A 17,323-nucleotide genomic window follows, 5' to 3' on the forward strand; every position below is an offset into this window, starting at 1 on the left:
ATTTTGCCTTTACATACTATATATTATGGTGCAATAAAGTTGACTTTATAATACAACTTTTAATAATATATATTAATCTAAAACAATATGCTTTACCTAAAATCACTTCTATATAACACCCCAAGAATGATAAAATGGTTCAAAAAGTTCCCAAGGGAGTTGGTAAAATCATATATTACTATGAAAGGGTTAAAAACAAAAAAAGTTGAAAATGTTCATGTAATGTTTAAGAATGCTGGGCTTTGTAGTCAGAACTGGGTTATAATTTAGACTGTCTTCTTGGTAGAGTGACGGAATCTCTCTGAGCTTCCGTTTTCTTATCTGTAAAATTGGGATGATATGAATATCATAGAGCTGTTTTAAGGGTTAAACCAGGTTACACTCGTAAATGTCCAGAACCTGTCACAGGGTAAGCCTTTAATAAATGTTAGCTAGCTTCCCCCCCTGAGGTAAGAAAGAAGTTGGATAAAGAGGAAGGATTCTCCACCAGTGGCCATGCATCTTCCTACTTGAGGGATAAATCTAGAGAATACCGGGCATCTTTGCTAGATAGGTACATCACTTTGCCGTCCAGAGGCACAGAATCTGCCGACGAACTACACTCTTTCTATCTTTCATCCAAACACATCACCCCTAAGGTGCAGGGCACTCTCCCTTCTGCACCTTTTCTTGCCCCTACCCCGACCCCCAGCTTCCCACTCCACCTTTCCCAGTCACTCGTTCCTCTCCGCCCCGCCCAAAGATCGTAGCTTTTTTTTTGCCTCTCTCATTTCTGGTTCTAACTTTCCCGCCCCAGTAGCCCTTGGCCAATCGGGATGTGGTTGTCTCTTCTTTCCCGACCTCTTGGAGACGTTACGAGAAGTAAGATCTCTGATTGGTTTTCCGGAACCAGAGCCCGCCAATAACAAGCAGACTTTTTTAGGGCAAAGAACAGCTAGTATTATCGCTGGTGATTGGCTGGAGTGGCCGAGCCAGGAAAATGGCTGCGAGCACTTCTGTAGTGCCGGTGGCTGTGACTGCTGCTGTGGTGCCAGTCCTGTCAACGAGCGGCGATTTCTCAAATTTGCGAGAAATTAAAAAGCAGCTGCTGCTTATTGCGGGCCTTACCCGGGAGCGAGGCCTACTGCACAGTAGCAAATGGTGAGGTGTCGGGGTCGGAAGAGACGGGGCTCGGATCCTTGGCCTTGGGGGGCTTGTGGAGCTGATTCAGTTTGTGTGGGTGTTCCAGGTCCGCGGAGTTGGCCTTCTCCCTCCCGCCGTTGCCTCTGGCCGAGCTGCAGCCGCCGCCACCTGTTACAGAGGTAAGGACTTCACAGCGAGCACTCCCCGTCACCTGGAGTACTCAGTGCCCTGTCACTGGAAGGGAGCAGGCTAAGCGCTTAGTGAGAAATGTTTGTAGAGGGAATTCAAGCATTTAAGGAGCTGGGTGTTTTAAGCGATTTTATCCGTGTGGTTTTCTTCAGCTTTGGAAGATTTGGTGGTGCTCTTGCTTAAGCTGGAGAGAATTTGTAAACAATCCTTGCTTAAGATTTCGTCTCCTTGCTTAAGATTTCGTCTTTTAGGTTTTGTAGCCCAACCTAGACAATGTTCATAACGATGAGAAGAATCAAAGGTTTTTACAACAGTGCGAAACTGACTTTGGATTCAGACAGCTTTGGGTTCAAATCTCAACCACACTGGTGACTTTTTTTTTTTTAATTCTGTTCTGATCTTTTAAATTTTATTTATTTATTTTCCCCCAAAGCCCCAGTAGATAGTTGTATGTCATAGTTGCACAGGCCGGAGAAGCGGTGCCTTGGTCCGCGCCTGGGATCCGAACCCAGGGCTGCCAGCAGGGGAGCGCGCGCACTTAACGGCTAAGCCACGGCGCCGGCCCCACACTGGTGACTTTTTGCAACTTACTTAACCTGAGCTAGTTTCCTCATCTGTGAAATGCAGATAATAGTATTTACTTTATGTGGATATTGAGAGAATTAAATGAGATATGAATATATTTCATGTATAATCTATATGGTACATATGTTTACATAGTCTGTGTAGTTTGCATGATTTTCGTTGTAATTCATTTTGTATTTCCTGAAGATGCCATTTCTTGATTCCCCCCTCCACCACTTAAAAACAATATTTCTTACTCCAAAAGGTATAATGCAAGTGGGAAGGGGCAGGGGAAGAAATAAGCAAATGGTGAGTGGATGTGAAAAGGGCCACACAGAATCCTAAGCTGAATGGCCACATTTAGGACATGTTGACTCAATGAAGAAAACACTGAATATGTTTTGGTTCCAGTTTTGTGCTGGTAATATTTGGGGCAAGAAGGGTCAGGAGAATGAAATTATTAAAGTTTTAATTAACTTATCCCTAGAATTTGGGGATTTGTATTTTTTTTGTGTGTGTGTGTGAGAAAGATTAGCCCTAGAGCTAACATCCGCGCCCATCCTCCTCTACTTTATATGGGATGCTGCCACAGCATGGCTTGACAGGCGGTGTGTCTGTTCTCAACGGGGATCCGAACCTGTGAACCCCGGCCCACGGAAGTGGAGTGTGCAAACTTAACCGCTACACCATTGGGCTGGCCCTGGATTTGTGTTTTTAACTTAAATGTGCATCATTTCATTTTTTTACATAGAGAGTTTAGCTGTGTTCTGTACTTTTTGCGATACTAACATGTTAAAACTTTTTTCAAGTATAAGTGATTGCATAGTATGTTGCATTTATGTAAGAATTGAAAAGCCTGGAGAAGGAATGAAATGTCAGACATTAATGCCAGACATTTTCCATAACTTTTTCACTTTTTCCTCATTTCAAATGTGTATTACTGGCTCCATTTTACAGATGAAGAAGTGAATACTCAGAAAAGCTAAGTAACTTCCCCACTGATGTCATGAAACCAGGAAATCAAGGAGTCCTAGGAATCTAGGTCCCTAACACTACAGCCTGTATAAGTTCTCACTACATTTGCAGAAATAATACAAGCTTCTGAGTGTGTTGGTTTAGTTTTTTAAATTTTTATTTTTTTCCTCAATTTTTTATTTTGAAAAAAAGTTCTTTGACCTTATTACATAATAAAATAAATATATAAAATTATATATTAAAATATATTTATTAAAAAATATGTTATTTTTATATATCTATTTGGTTTTTGGGAGAAGGAAAATAATTATTTTTTCTTACATCTTGAAATTAATGAATATGCTTCTTGGATTTGAACTTTTGTTGTCCTGTTCCCAACTGCTTAGATAAACTTGTCTCTTTTTTAGGAGGATGCCCAGGATATGGATGCTTACACCCTGGCTAAGGCCTACTTTGACGTTAAAGAATATGATCGGGCAGCACATTTCCTGCATGGCTGCAATAGCAAGAAAGCCTATTTCCTGTACATGTATTCTAGATATCTGGTGAGGGCCATTTTAAGATGTCATTCTACCTTCAATGAAGCACGCATATTTAGAACCAAGTGGAAAAAGTTTAATCTTTTAAATAGCTTAGCAATAGCCTGCTTGGTGAATATACTTTATAAATACTTAACAATAGTAAAGAAGATATCATAGATAAAGTAAAAAAATGACACTGTGAAAGAAAATATTAAAAATATTGATAATATTTATTATTGACAAAGGTGTGGGGTAGTAGACCCCCTGTTTTAGGAGTAAAAGTTCATACAGCTATTTTGAAGGTCAATTTTGGCAGATTATGTCAATTTAAAATACTATGACCGAAAAGTTTTACTTTAAGGAACTTAATTTATCCAATAGAAATACTTTAATATGTGCACAATGATATATGTACAGGACTGTTCATTGAAGTATTTTTTGTAATAGCCAAAAAATGTCGAGAACCTAAATATCCATTAGTCAAGAAATCCATTGTTAATTCTTGCCTGAAATATTCTTTACTATGATGTTGCAAAATGATGATTTTCCACTCCAGCACCCTCTCCATGTTTACTACTCATTACTTGGCATTCTACTCTAAGCAAGAGCCTTCTTTCCCCTTCTCCATTTATTTATTTATCTAGTATCAATATGGACTCAAAGATTCCTATATTTTTAATTGTTTATAATTCATTACTGTACTTAATTATTTTGGGGCTCAAATTATTCCAGATTTGGCCTGTGAGAGTCCCTGAATAGTTGTTTAAAATTAGTGACTAATAGTAGATGCCATTTTGGTTGGACTTGGGCCCTTTAGGTAGAATCAGGCTGCTAGTTTTAGAACAAGTTTCAGAATAAACTGGAAAAAGATGTATTTGTTGATTTTCTCTTACAGTCTGGAGAAAAGAAGAAGGACGATGAAACAGTTGATAGCCTAGGTATGAATTTCTTTCTTTTAGCTTTTGAACTAAAGCAGGGGTTGGGAACTCAAATGCCTCCAGGAGCCAGGCAAGTAATATAAATGTGTGGAGTAGACTGAGGAGGACTTGTGCAGATTGGAGAGCATAAGTAGCTGGTTATCACTCAGCTCCTGCTGAGAGCTGCCTTGTGGAATATGGGCCTGGTGTTGTCAGGGCTTTCTTCCCTGGGCCCTCCCTTGTTGCCTGCAAAACTGGAAATTTAGATTTTTAGTTGAGGCTTCTGATTTTTAAACGTTGATAACTAATTCAAATTTTTAAAAACATGCAGGTGGGTGTAACAAAATATGAGTGCAGACCAGTTATCAGTTGCAGTTTCTGGAATAAAATAAATGGATTGTGTAAGATACCATTGTCCACTTGTGGATGTTTGCTGGAAGTTCCGGGTGTAACTTTGGTTGACGCCAAAGGGAATGTGTAGGTCTATGAAATGAAGACCAGCTGTCTTCCCTTAGATAAGAGACTTTGTTTCTTTCCTAGGCCCCCTGGAGAAAGGACAAGTAAAAAATGAGGCTCTTAGAGAATTGAGAGTGGAGCTCAGCAAAAAACACCAGGCTCGGGAGCTTGATGGATTTGGCCTTTATCTGTAAGTGTTAAAGTAATTTGGAACTTTCTATAACATATTCTCCTGAGTAGAAAGAAAGTGTTATAAAGCATTAACTTTTCCTGTGGTTGTTTCCTTCTTTCCTAGGTATGGTGTGGTGCTTCGAAAACTGGACTTGGTCAAAGAGGCCATAGATGTGTTTGTGGAGGCTACTCATGTTTTGCCTTTGCATTGGGGAGCCTGGCTAGAACTCTGTAACTTGATTACAGACAAAGAGATGGTAAATTGAAATGAGCTATGTGAAAAACCTTCTGCTCCAGTCTTACATAATTCTGTAATAATGGGGTGGGGGGAGAAAGAGTTTTGCTAAACCTTTCATTATGGCTACCTCTTTGCTCCTTCTCTAGTCTCTTTCACTGTTGGGTTTTAGATCTTCTTTTGAAGAGTAATGTTTGGCTCTTGTTTGGTAGTTGCTGTTGGATTTGCATCCAGTTGTATTAGAATATCTTTACATATTCATGTTTTCACATTCAGGTTTTACTGTAACTTGTTTTATAGACTAAATGCTGTTATTCTCTCCGAATTCCAAAGATGCCATAGGAATGGTTTCTCTGATATTAAGGATTATCTTAAAAACATTTTTAAGGTCTCTTCTGAGCTGTCATAAGACTCTGTAAAGATTTAGAGACTTGTTAATTAGTGAAATGATGTATGTGAAATTGCTTTATAAACTGCAATCATTTTATTAGTCGTTATTGGAGGATATTGTCTATAGAGTTTGTTTTGCTGTTCTTCAATAGTTAATGGAAACAACAACATACTTTTGTTGACTAAAGAACGACAGGCTGGTTGATTTCCTCCAATAGTGATACATATTGCTAAGTCTGTGTCTGAAATCTTAATCTTGGTTTACTTGTATTCTCCTATCTCTGACTGCCTACTAGACTTTCGTTGAAAGTTTGTTTTTCTCTGATCTCAAAATATACAAAACCAAGTTTCTCATCTTGCCTACCAAATTCTCTTCCTCCCAACTAGATAGACTCTCATTAAGACACCCAGTGTTGATGCCTCAGAGTCATATTTATCTCTTCCCTTTCTCTTATCTCCCTTTATCTGGTCAGTCCTCAGACATTGCTGTGGTTTCTTTCTTGTGTGCATCTTTTTCTCTTGGTTTCCTTTCCTTTCCTTTCCTTTGTTTGTCTTGGTTATCATCTCAAATTTGGATTACCTATAAGTAATAGATACTTCCTATCTAGCTTTCTCATTTTTACACTCTCATTTCCAAGCCATCCTGCATATTGTTTCCAAACTTATTCTTAAAACACCCATGTCGTCATATCATTCTCTTGCCAAAAATTGCAGTGGTTTCCTATTGTATCCCATTTTCTGTTGCACCATAGGACCCACCCTACCAGTTCAGTCTTATTTTTCCACTGTTTCCCAGAACATAGCCTCTCCTCAAACTAAGCTAGTTTCCTCACCGTATTCACCCACATTCATTGTGACTGTTTTTCCTCTATTTATGTTGTTGCTCCTGCCTAGAATGTTGTCTTTTTTCTCTTCCTCTCCCTTTTTTCTATTCAAGTCTACCCATCCTCCGAGACACCTCAAATCCTTTGTTTTCTTTGAAGCCTTCCCCAACTAGGCCTTTCCTCCCTATTGTGCTTATAATTCTTATTCACTTAGTTGAACTGCCTTTTGTTCATTATTAGGTGCTTTAATAAAATTTTGGTGATAAACTCCTTTAGACAATAAAGATAGTTCCTTGATGTTCATTTGGGAGAGAGGTAGAAGTATATTAAGTGTGTCCCTCTCTCTCCTGCTGCCAGCTGAAGTTCCTGTCTTTGCCAGACACCTGGATGAAAGAGTTTTTTCTGGCTCATATATACACAGAGTTGCAGTTGATAGAGGAGGCGCTGCAAAAGTATCAGAATCTCATTGATGTGGGCTTCTCTAAGAGCTCATATATTGTTTCCCAAATTGCAGTTGCCTATCACAATATCAGAGGTGAGTGAATAAGGACGATGAAATAGCATCAAACCCTGAAAGTGGCACTTTGTTGTTTTCTGAACTCTGTATCTTCTTTCTGCAGATATTGACAAAGCCCTCTCTATTTTTAATGAGCTAAGGAAACAAGACCCTTACAGGATTGAAAATATGGACACATTCTCCAACCTTCTTTATGTCAGGGTGAGCTGCTTCTTTTGCTTGGGCTTAAACTCTTTTGTGCTTTAATCTCCGGGTTTGTATTGTCACCCAGTAGCATTAGCTACAAGAAAAATAATTGAGGGAGTTTGTTTTTCATGCTTAAATCATCTTAAATCATCTTTTTTGCTTCTTCCAGAGCATGAAATCTGAGTTGAGTTATCTGGCTCACAACCTCTGTGAAATTGATAAATATCGTGTAGAAACATGCTGTGTAATTGGTAAGAGCCACTGCCTTTTTTCTTTTAAGATTTATCTTTATTGTAAGTAATACAAATGTAAAAATAACAATAGAAAATTGTCAAAGGTAACAAAATTATATGTAGTAGAATGTAAAAAGCTCACTGTAATTCCACCCCCAAGGTTGGTGAACGTGGCTCCAGAATATTTTTCTGTGTAAATACTAAAAATATGTGGGTGTGTGCATGTGTGTGTGTGCAGTTTGCTTGTAAAAACAACATCATTATACACACTGCTTTGTAACTTCCTTTTCTTTAACTTAACAATGTATTTTTGGGCAGGCCCCATGGCTTAGCGGTTGAGTGCGTGCGCTCCGCTGCTGGCGGCCGGGGTTCGGATCCCGGACACGCACCGATGCACCGCTTCTCCGGCCATGCTGAGGCCATGTCCCACATGCAACAACTAGAAGGATGTGCAGCTATGACATACAACTATCTACTGGGGCTTTGGGGGAACAAACAAACAAATAAATAAATAAATAAAAACACAACAATATATTTTTTCCATCTCTTCATGTTAGTACATCTAGATTTGTATTATTATTTTTTTGGTGAGGAACATTAGCCCTGAGCTGATATCCGTTGCCAATCTTCCTCTTTTTGCTAAGGAAGACTGGCCCTGGGCTAACATCCATGCCCATCTTTCTCTGCTTTATATGGCGTGCCACCACAGTATGGCCTGGTAAGTGGTGCGCAGGTCCACGCCTGGGATCCGAACCTGTGAAGCCCGGGCCACCAAAGCGGAGTATGTGAACTTAAACCACTATGCCACCAGGCTGGCCCCTAGATTTGTATTATTTTCGATGCCTACTTAATATTTTATTATAAAGACGTGCCATCATTTTTATTTAATCATTTTCTATTATATAAGTTGTGGCCAATGTTTGTTAATATAAAATTTGCTTTAGGAAACGTCATTGTATGTGTATATTTATTTTTGCATGTTTATACAACTCGGTCTGTGTAATAAGTTCTTAGCAATGAAAGGCTGGGTCAGAAGTGTGTATATTTTAGGGGCCGTCCCCATGGCCTAGCGGTTAAGCGCGCGTGCTCTGGTACTGGCGGTCCGGGTTCGGATCCTGGGCACACACCGACGCACCGCTTGTCCGGCCATGCTGAGGTGGCATCCCACATACAGCAACTAGAAGGATGTGCAGCTATGACATACACCTATCCACTGGGGCTTTGGGGAGAAAGAGGGAAAAAAAGGAGGAGGATTGGCAATAGATATTAGCTCAGGGCCGGTCTTCCTCAGCAAAAAGAGGAGGATTGGCATGGATGTTAGCTCAGGGCTGATCTTCCTCACCAAAAAAAAAAAAAAAAAAAAAGTGCATATATTTTAATTTTATTTATTTATTTTTTTTCCCCCGAAGTCCCAGTAGATAGTTGTATGTCATAGCTGCACATCCTTCTAGTTGCTGTATGTGGGACGCAGCCTCAGCATGGCTGGAGAAGCGGTGCATTGGTGCATGCCCGGGATCGAACCCGGGCCGCCAGCAGCGGAGCGTGAGCACTTAACCGCTAAGCCACGGGGCTGGCCCAAGTGTATATATTTTAAACTTTAATATTGCTGAAAAGTTTGTAAGAATGTCCAGTCCTATGAAAAGAGATGAGAGTTCCTGTTTCTCTGTATCAGGGAGTCTCAATTTTGGCACTATTGACATTTTGGGCTGCTATTTTTTTTGTGAGGCTGTCCTGTGTATTGTAGGGTGTTAGCGGTATCCCTAGCCTCTACCAACTAGATGCCAGTAGCTCCCTCCCCTGGTTGTAACAACCACAAATGTGCGGATACTGCCAAATAACTTCTTGGAGTCAGAATTATCCCTGTTTGAGAACCATGGCCCTATGTACTTGGTCACACTAGTGTGACCTGATAATCAGTTGGCCTAGACAGATGAATGGTTACTCCTGGATAAAAGTAAGCTTGGTTGGTTGTGACTGAAGGCCTAGGTTCCCTAGGAGGGAGATACCCTTCCTGGGTTTTTGGTGACACTGCATTGAGATCATACATTCGTACCTTCCTAGGTCAGGATGTTGTTAATAAACAGAACTTCAATTCATCAATCATTTAATAAATATTTCCAGCCCTTGAGGAAGTTGTAGTCTGGTATGGGAAATAAGCTTTTAAAAAACATAATAAGTCCAGTGAGGACATAGGTAAGTTTAGGAACAAACGGTCTTCAATATCAGAGCATTATGAATAAAGTATAAAGTCCGTTAAGGTGAGGGTGGAACTCCCATTTATGCAGAAAACATCTTTTGAGCATCTTCTGAATGCCAGGCACTGTGCTTTGTATTGCAGGACCTACCCTAATTGCCTATTGAGGAAGACCAATAAGAAAACAACTATAATAACAGTGGGTTGAGTGTGATGATTGAGGTAAACATAGCATGCTAAGAGAGTACATAGGAAAGGCATCTAATCCAGTCAGAGATTAGGGAAGGCTTCTTGAGAAGGTGACGCTTCAAGGATGGGCAGGAGTGAAAGAGTTGAATAAGGAAGGAGAAGGATTGACTTGGGAATGGCATTGCCGATGCATTGAAGTGTGAAATAGACATTGTGCTTGAAATAGTTCAGTGTTCTGAAGCATGGTGTGGGAGGTGGGAATGTACAAAAAGAGGCCAGATCTTGAAGAGCCTTTTATGCCTTGCTAAAAGTTTGGATTTATTCTTAAGGCAGTAGGAGTCTTCTAAAGGATTTTAGGGCTGGCCTGGTGGCGCAAGCAGTTAAGTGTGTGCGCTCTGCTGTGGCGGCCCGGGGTTCGCCGGTTCAGATCCTGGGCGCACACCGACGCACCGCTTGTCAGGCCATATAAAGTGGAGGAAGATGGGCAGGATGTTAGCCCAGGGCCAGTCTTCCTCAGCAAAAAGAGGAGCATTGGCAGATGTTAGCTCAGGGCTGATCTTCCTCACAAAAAAAGAAAAAAGTAAATAAAGGATTTTAAACCAGAGAGTGATGAAAGTTTTCAGATTTTCATTTTCAAATGATGACTGGGGACAATGTGTGGGGAGGATTAGAGAAAGGGCAAGACTAGAGGCAGGGAGACCAGCTAGGAGGCTTTTGTAGTAAACCAGACAAGGGATGGTGAGACCCTAAGCTGAGGTATTGGCAGAAGGAATGGAGAGAGGCAATTGGACTTATTTAGGAAGTAGAACAAACAGAAATTGGTGACTGGGGTAACCAGATTGATAACAGTGCCCTTTACATGAAGAAAGGAAATAGAAGTAGGGGAGATAATGAACAGTTCTTTTTTTAAAGCCAATTAGAATCAAAGGAGTTAGACATATGAAAGTAATAATTTACCAGTTTTTTTTTTTAAATAATCGTTTGAGGTGAACTCCTTAATTAACCTTTTTTCTCAGTATATCTGTAATGCCCAGCAAAGTTCCTGACATATGGTCAATAAATGTTTGTTGAATTCAGCCCACCTACCTTAAAAATTAAGAATAAGAAACATTAGATATGACAAAAAATAATACTTCAGCTTTTACATTATAGCTGAAGTGAAAGGACAAAGAAGGATGGAGAGAAAAAAAGAAACTGAGGACCTGAGAAGAATGAAACAACTTAGGAGTAGAGTGATGGCAGGAATCTCCTACTTGTTTAGTCCTTGCTTCTGCTTTTACATCTTGATGTGAATTGATTGTTTCCTTCTGCATCTTTTCTGGAGTCCCAATCTCTGAGAGGCAGCATTTATAATTTTTATATATATACATATATATATATATGTATATATATAAAACAGCCTATACTACAGTATAGATAGTTAAGATTTGGACTCTGAAACCAGACTGCCCAAGTTTAAATCTTGGTTCTGCTCTAACTAGCTGTGTGACCTTGGACCTAACCTCTCTGTGCTGTAGTTTCCTTATCATAAGTGGATAATAACAGTAGAACTTTCTCTCATATAGTTGTGAGGATTAAATAAATTAATACATACAAAGCACTTATAACAATGTAAGTTCCCCAGCACATTGTAATCATTCAGCACATTTTAACTGTTCCAGCTGATCAGAAAATCTCATCTACTTCATCTTTGCCCAGAACTTGCCTGTTCTGACTTCCTTGACATCTCCTTTGTCATCCTGACTCCTTTGGTAGCTAGGGCTTGTACCCTTGCTACCACTACCCCACTTCTCTCCTATTGCAAAAGTTAACCTTTGGACAGTCTGCCTAGAGCCTGCCTACTCTTCTGTCTATGAGTCTGAGTCAGTGGCAGAAGCGAAGATATCCTCGTGTAGGACATAAAGTCCTCCATCTTTTTTTCCAGGTGAACGTGAACTTGAATTTGAACTTAAATGATCAGGTACAGGGTGCAGACAATTGTTATAAATGATTTCTGCCAAGTCAAACTAACAGCTGAATCTAGACAGATTGAAAAAAACCCACAAACCATGTATGGAGGTTTTGTTACTTTTTACCAAAATGGAATTGTATCATGTAATTTCTCTGCAATTTGCTTTTTCCACTTGACAGTATATCATGATCTCTGCAAGTTAGTATATATACGTCTAAACCCATCTTTTTGTCTAGTTTATTTATGCCCATACATTGTATACATAAAGGAGAATTTTTAAAGTGCAGAGTATTTTTGCTTCCTGCACCCTTCCCCCTTTAAAATACTTGTGATAGCATGCTCCATACCACACAAAAATATATATACACATATGCAGGGTTTATTGGGCTGTTTGCTTTACAAAAACAGGATTGTGTTATATAAATTTCTCTGCATTTTACTTTTTTTTTTCTTTTTTTCTCTGCAAAGCCCCCAGTACATAGTTGTATATCCTAGTTGTAGGTCCTTCTAGTTCTTCTATGTGGAACTCCGCCTCAGCATGGCTTGATGAGCGGTGAGTAGGTCTGCACCCAGGATCCGAACTGGTGAACCTGGGCTACTGAAGCGGAATGTGTAAACTTAACTGCTGCACCACTGGGCTGGCCCCAGCATTTTTTTCTCTGTCAACAATATCTTGTGAAAAATCCCTCTAAGTCTTAGTATAGCTGTGATTCATTCTTTTTTAAAAAATAGCTTTATTGAAATATAATTTACATACCATAAAATTTACCCACTTTAAGTTTATAGTTCAATGAGTTTTTATAAATTTATACAGTTGTGTAATCATAGCCATAATCCAGTTTAGAACACTCCATCATCCCAAAAAGTTCCTTTGGGTCTATTTGCAGTCAGTTCTACTCCCATCCCCCGGTAGCCACAGATCTGCCATCTATCTCTATAGTTTTGCCTTTTCTGGAAATTTCATATAAATGGAATCTTGCAATGTTTAGTCTCATTGTCTGGCTTCTTTCACTTAGGTGTTTTTGAGGTTCATCCATGTTATAGTGTGTATCAATAGTTCTTTCCTTTTTATTTCTGAGTAGTATTCCATCATTTGGATATATACCACATTTTGTTTAACCATTTACCAATTGACATAAGACCTTATGGCTTGTATACCCTTTCTTCAAATAAAATCTTTCACAGAATCCTAATATCTTTCACTTGCTCTCTTCAAGACCAATGATAATAGAACTGCTTTGATTCTTGTGGCAGAGGGGAGCTCAGAGCTCTACCTTTTTAACCCTTGAGGCACCTCTTTAGAAACATAGGAATATAGTTGGAAAACCACCAATTTAAAGCATACTCTGGAACTCTCCTACCTTTTATTAAGAAAATATGTGTACAAATGCTATATGCAGATGAAATAAAATGAAGAAAACTTGCAGTGTTAGGGAACACTTTATTTTAAACCAGAATATGTGATAGATGAAGTATATTTCCCAGGGGAATGATGATATTCCCCTTACGTACAATTTGGCTTTTCTGCAATGACTTTGGGGGAATGGGTTATGGTCTCATGCTCATTCTGTGGAATACTGTCTGTTTTAGTGGACTTTTATTTTTACCTTTCTAGTTACTCATATTTTTTTCGTTTTTCAATCAGGCAATTATTATAGTTTGCGTTCTCAGCATGAGAAAGCAGCTTTATATTTCCAGAGAGCCCTTAAATTGAATCCTCGGTATCTTGGGGCCTGGACGCTGATGGGACATGAGTATATGGAAATGAAGAACACATCTGCTGCTATTCAGGCTTATAGGTGAGCTTCTAGTTGAGGTGTGAGGTGGAGCAGATTGCTGTGATATTAGGAGGCTCTATTGAGCCTGCAAGTTGCTAACCTTGATTCTGCCCTCCTAACCATCTCTCTTCCATTTCTTAGACATGCCATTGAGGTCAATAAGCGGGATTACAGAGCTTGGTATGGCCTTGGCCAGACCTATGAAATCCTTAAGATGCCATTTTATTGCCTTTATTATTATAGACGGGCTCACCAGCTTCGGTAAGTCCGGCCACTTGACAACGTGTTTGTTGTGGGAAGGATTGATACTTTTCTTTCTCTTTTGATACCTACTGAAGAATCACAGTGAATAATTTTGACTCTTAGAGATCTGAGTTTAAACTTGCCATATGCTATTTGGTCATTTTTTTAATGGGTTTAATTGTGAACACAAAATAATATAATTATATGAAGCATTGGATTAAAGACCAGCCCTTGCATAGATTTGAAATAGTGGTGGTGGCGGCTCCTCAAGGGATGACTTTAGATATCTATCAAGTCTTTGCTCAGATTGCGTATTCCTCCTCTCTCTCAGGCCGAATGATTCTCGTATGCTGGTTGCTTTAGGAGAATGTTATGAGAAACTCAATCAACTAGTGGAAGCCAAAAAGGTACCTGAAATTGGGTCCTGGAGAATTTGAGTGAAAATCTGCTGTTTGGATGAAGGGTTGGGCTATCTGTGCGCTAATTTTCCTTCATTCTGATCTAACTGCATAGGCAAGTCTGAATATTTATATGTACATAGTCTGAAAAGCAAAGCGGGGCTGACATCATCAGTGGGAATGTCAGTATATAGCCTGGACCTATCAGAGGTAGTAAAAATGCCTGCATTCTGCAAGTCTGAACTTCTGGGAGGCTTGTAGGACCTGAGCCTTTATGTGATAGTCATAGCACATGGGGCAGTGGTCAAAGTGACCAGTTTATTTTTTTGACAGTGTTATTGGAGAGCTTACGCCGTGGGAGATGTGGAGAAAATGGCTCTGGTGAAACTGGCAAAGTGAGTGAAAGGAGTGAAATGCTATTGATATATCTGTTGGCTTCTCTGGTATGGTGACTCCTGCATGCTCTAGAGCCTCCCATCCATCATCCTACATGAGTGTGGGGTAATAGCAGGGTATATGAATACTCGTCTGGAAATTGAGCCATCTTGATTCAAGAGACTGCCACTTCTCTTTGAAGGGAGAATTGCTTTCCTATTAGGCAAAGGATCAAGAATGAATTGAAAGAAATGAAATGAAATTTTCTTATCAGAGCAGTCTAGGAAAACTACTTTAAGTACTGATCTCCTGATAAGGCTCAGGGAAATAAGGAATAACTCAAATAGTAGGCAAAGAGGTTCTTAAATGCAATTTCATTCCTGCCAGTTCTTTTCTGGATTCTTAGAAAAAATCTGAATTGCTTGGTATCTTTTTTTAATCTCATTCAAGGTATTATCAGAGAATTTTTGCAAAGTTGTGTTATCTAGCTAGTATTTACTGACCCTCCCTCCATCACTAGTAGAGTAGTGATTCTAAGCTTTGATGAAGTAACCATCACATCTGGGCACTAATACTATTCTAGTCCCAGTGTGCCATTTGTGTCAAAATTTGTACTTGTCTGTATATTGTCATTTTTTGGTCTTAATTGTGTGCTTTTACTTTTTATCACTAGTTTGCTTTGAGATCTGATTTGTACTTAAAGACCAATTTCTTTTGTAGGCTTCATGAACAGTTGACTGAATCAGAACAGGCTGCCCAATGTTACATCAAATATATCCAAGATATCTATTCCTGTGGGGTATGTGTCACGAGTATGAGAATAGGGTTGTTGACCTTATTCTTATTACCTCAGTTATTCCTGCTTTCCCTATCTAGGAAATAGTGGAACATTTGGAGGAGAGCACTGCTTTCCGCTATTTGGCCCAGTACTATTTTAAGTGCAAGCTGTGGGATGAAGCCTCAACTTGTGCCCAAAAGTGTTGTGCATTCAATGATGTGAGTATCAGTTCTTTAATAAAGGGTTTGGATTTTAGGCTCAAACATATGATCTTTACCATGATCTGGGGGTGGAAAGTAGATAAGAAGGTAAGTGGAAAGGCTACCTTGATCTGTGGAACTTACATATCCGTATTTTAGAACCTGTTTTTGAAAGTAGCCTTGGACATATTTTGAAACAGTTGCCTGACTTTGTTTCAGACTCGGGAGGAAGGTAAGGCCTTACTCCGGCAAATCCTACAGCTTCGGAACCAAGGCGAGACTCCCTCCGCTGAGATGCCTGCTCCCTTTTTCCTCCCTGCTTCACTGTCTGCTAACAACACCCCCACACGCAGAGTTTCTCCACTCAACCTTTCTTCAGTCACACCATAGTTGGCTACTTTTAAGCCAGCACATTGCCAGACCCATATTAAGCCTTACCTCCATGTAAAGAATGGCCACGCCTGTTCTTCCAAGGACCTTAGCTCTTTTTGCTTGTAAAGATGGAAACAGCTCCTTGGGGACAGTTTACAGCATCACCTTCAGGGTAGACTGACAGAAGAATCCTGGCAGGAACAGACATTGTCTTTTGCCAATTAGAAGCACTTCTCTCTTCCGTTCAGAGTGGCTACCAATCTTGGCCTTCTTCCCAGAACTTCCCCCCTCTCAAAAAAAAAAATCCCTTTAACTGCACTTTAGTACAGGCAAGGCTACAGGAACAAAGGTTTACTGCTGCTGGGAGTGAGAGATTTCTTTAGAGAGGCAACGTAGGGAGAAAAGTCCACCACTCTACATTCTGCTGGCAGTAGGGGCACTGGATACCCTAGGAAGGTCAGGGCACTGGATAGACATGACTTCTTCCTTGGATTTGCTGAGCATGACTATTCTGATGTCAGAGATTAGGTTTAAATGGAGTGAAGCTATATATTTGTTCTTACTGTAGGGAAACATTCTTCCAAAACTTTTTTTTTTTTTTTTTGAGGAAGATTGGCTCTGTGCTAACATCTGTTGCCCATCTTCTTCTTTTTCCTCCCCAAAGCCCCCGTACATAGTTGTGTATCATAGTTGTAGAGTTGTAGCTCTTCTATGTGGGACACCGCCTCAGCACGGCTTGATGAGCGGTGAGTAGGTCTGCACCCAGGATCCGAACTGGTGAACCCCGAGCTGCTGACGTGTGAACTTAACCACTACGCCACCGGGCCGGCCCCCAAAACATGGTTTTGAGGAGTCTGCTAGAAGCTTTCAAATTGGAAGTAACTTAATAGAGTTGAATAAAAGAAGGGCAAAAAGAATCTGAGGATGGAACTGCTGATAGGCCCTACTGAGGGCAAAAGATGTCTATAGAGTTAGCTATACCCCTACTAAAGTAAAGCAAGGAGACAGGATTTTTTACAGATAATTTCATGGACATTTGGGAGTGATAAGTTTTGTGACTGTACAGGCAAGAATAAACTCACTTCAAGCTGGTATGTTTTAATAAATATTTTTGATGTAATTGTTTTTTTCCAGCCTTCACCTGATTAGACAAAGAATCATTCTTGCTGTGCTCTTGGAGGTTTTCAGGCCTGTGCATGTGTATTCAGTAGGAGGTAATATGCTATGACTAAATGTCTACTGTAATGAATTTGTGCAGTAGATGCTATGGATTATTCTGAGCTCAGGGCCCAGCCTTCCACTATTCTTGTTTCCAGAACAAGTTTGTTAACCCATTCACCTCCTAATGTATGATAATTGATTTTATATTAAGGAAGGTTTAGAATATCTAATGTTCTTGGAACTTGTTTCTTGGTAAGCTTTCTTAGGTTAGCTGTATACTAGTTACCAGTCTCCACTGCCATTCCTGTGCAAGGTTTCCCTGGGCCTGAATGATATTTGATTTTCAGTTTTTCTGCCCCTTTTATAATTTCTGTTTTAATGATT

The 17,323-nt window shown here is 39.8% G+C and overlaps 1 protein-coding gene across 1 annotated transcript; it reads left to right on the plus strand.

Moving 5' to 3' along the window:
* Positions 1 to 955: 955 nt before the first annotated feature.
* CDC23 (cell division cycle 23) lies at positions 956 to 16,898 on the plus strand. Its single transcript, XM_087429746.1, has 16 exons — positions 956 to 1,140; positions 1,229 to 1,301; positions 3,258 to 3,395; positions 4,267 to 4,309; positions 4,829 to 4,934; positions 5,040 to 5,172; positions 6,722 to 6,899; positions 6,985 to 7,082; positions 7,237 to 7,318; positions 13,280 to 13,433; positions 13,554 to 13,673; positions 13,987 to 14,062; positions 14,387 to 14,448; positions 15,149 to 15,227; positions 15,305 to 15,424; positions 15,626 to 16,898. Exons 1-16 carry the CDS (start codon positions 980 to 982, stop codon positions 15,794 to 15,796), a joined length of 1,794 nt encoding a protein of 597 aa, XP_087285872.1. The 5' UTR covers positions 956 to 979; the 3' UTR covers positions 15,797 to 16,898.
* The last annotated feature ends 425 nt before the right edge of the window (positions 16,899 to 17,323 follow it).

Source organism: Ceratotherium simum, chromosome 4, assembly GCF_057802395.1.
Source record: "Ceratotherium simum simum isolate JZ-2026a chromosome 4, ASM5780239v1, whole genome shotgun sequence".
Taxonomy (NCBI): Eukaryota; Metazoa; Chordata; class Mammalia; order Perissodactyla; family Rhinocerotidae; genus Ceratotherium; species Ceratotherium simum.

Bases quoted from the DNA above. Each gene is read 5' to 3' on its own strand.
- CDC23 (XM_087429746.1), top strand. From the start codon at position 980: ATGGCTGCGAGCACTTCTGTAGTGCCGGTGGCTGTGACTGCTGCTGTG. The intron at 3,396-4,266 runs GTGAGGGCCATT...TTTCTCTTACAG, and splicing joins ACATGTATTCTAGATATCTG to TCTGGAGAAAAGAAGAAGGA. The intron at 15,228-15,304 runs GTATGTGTCACG...TTCCCTATCTAG, and splicing joins AAGATATCTATTCCTGTGGG to GAAATAGTGGAACATTTGGA.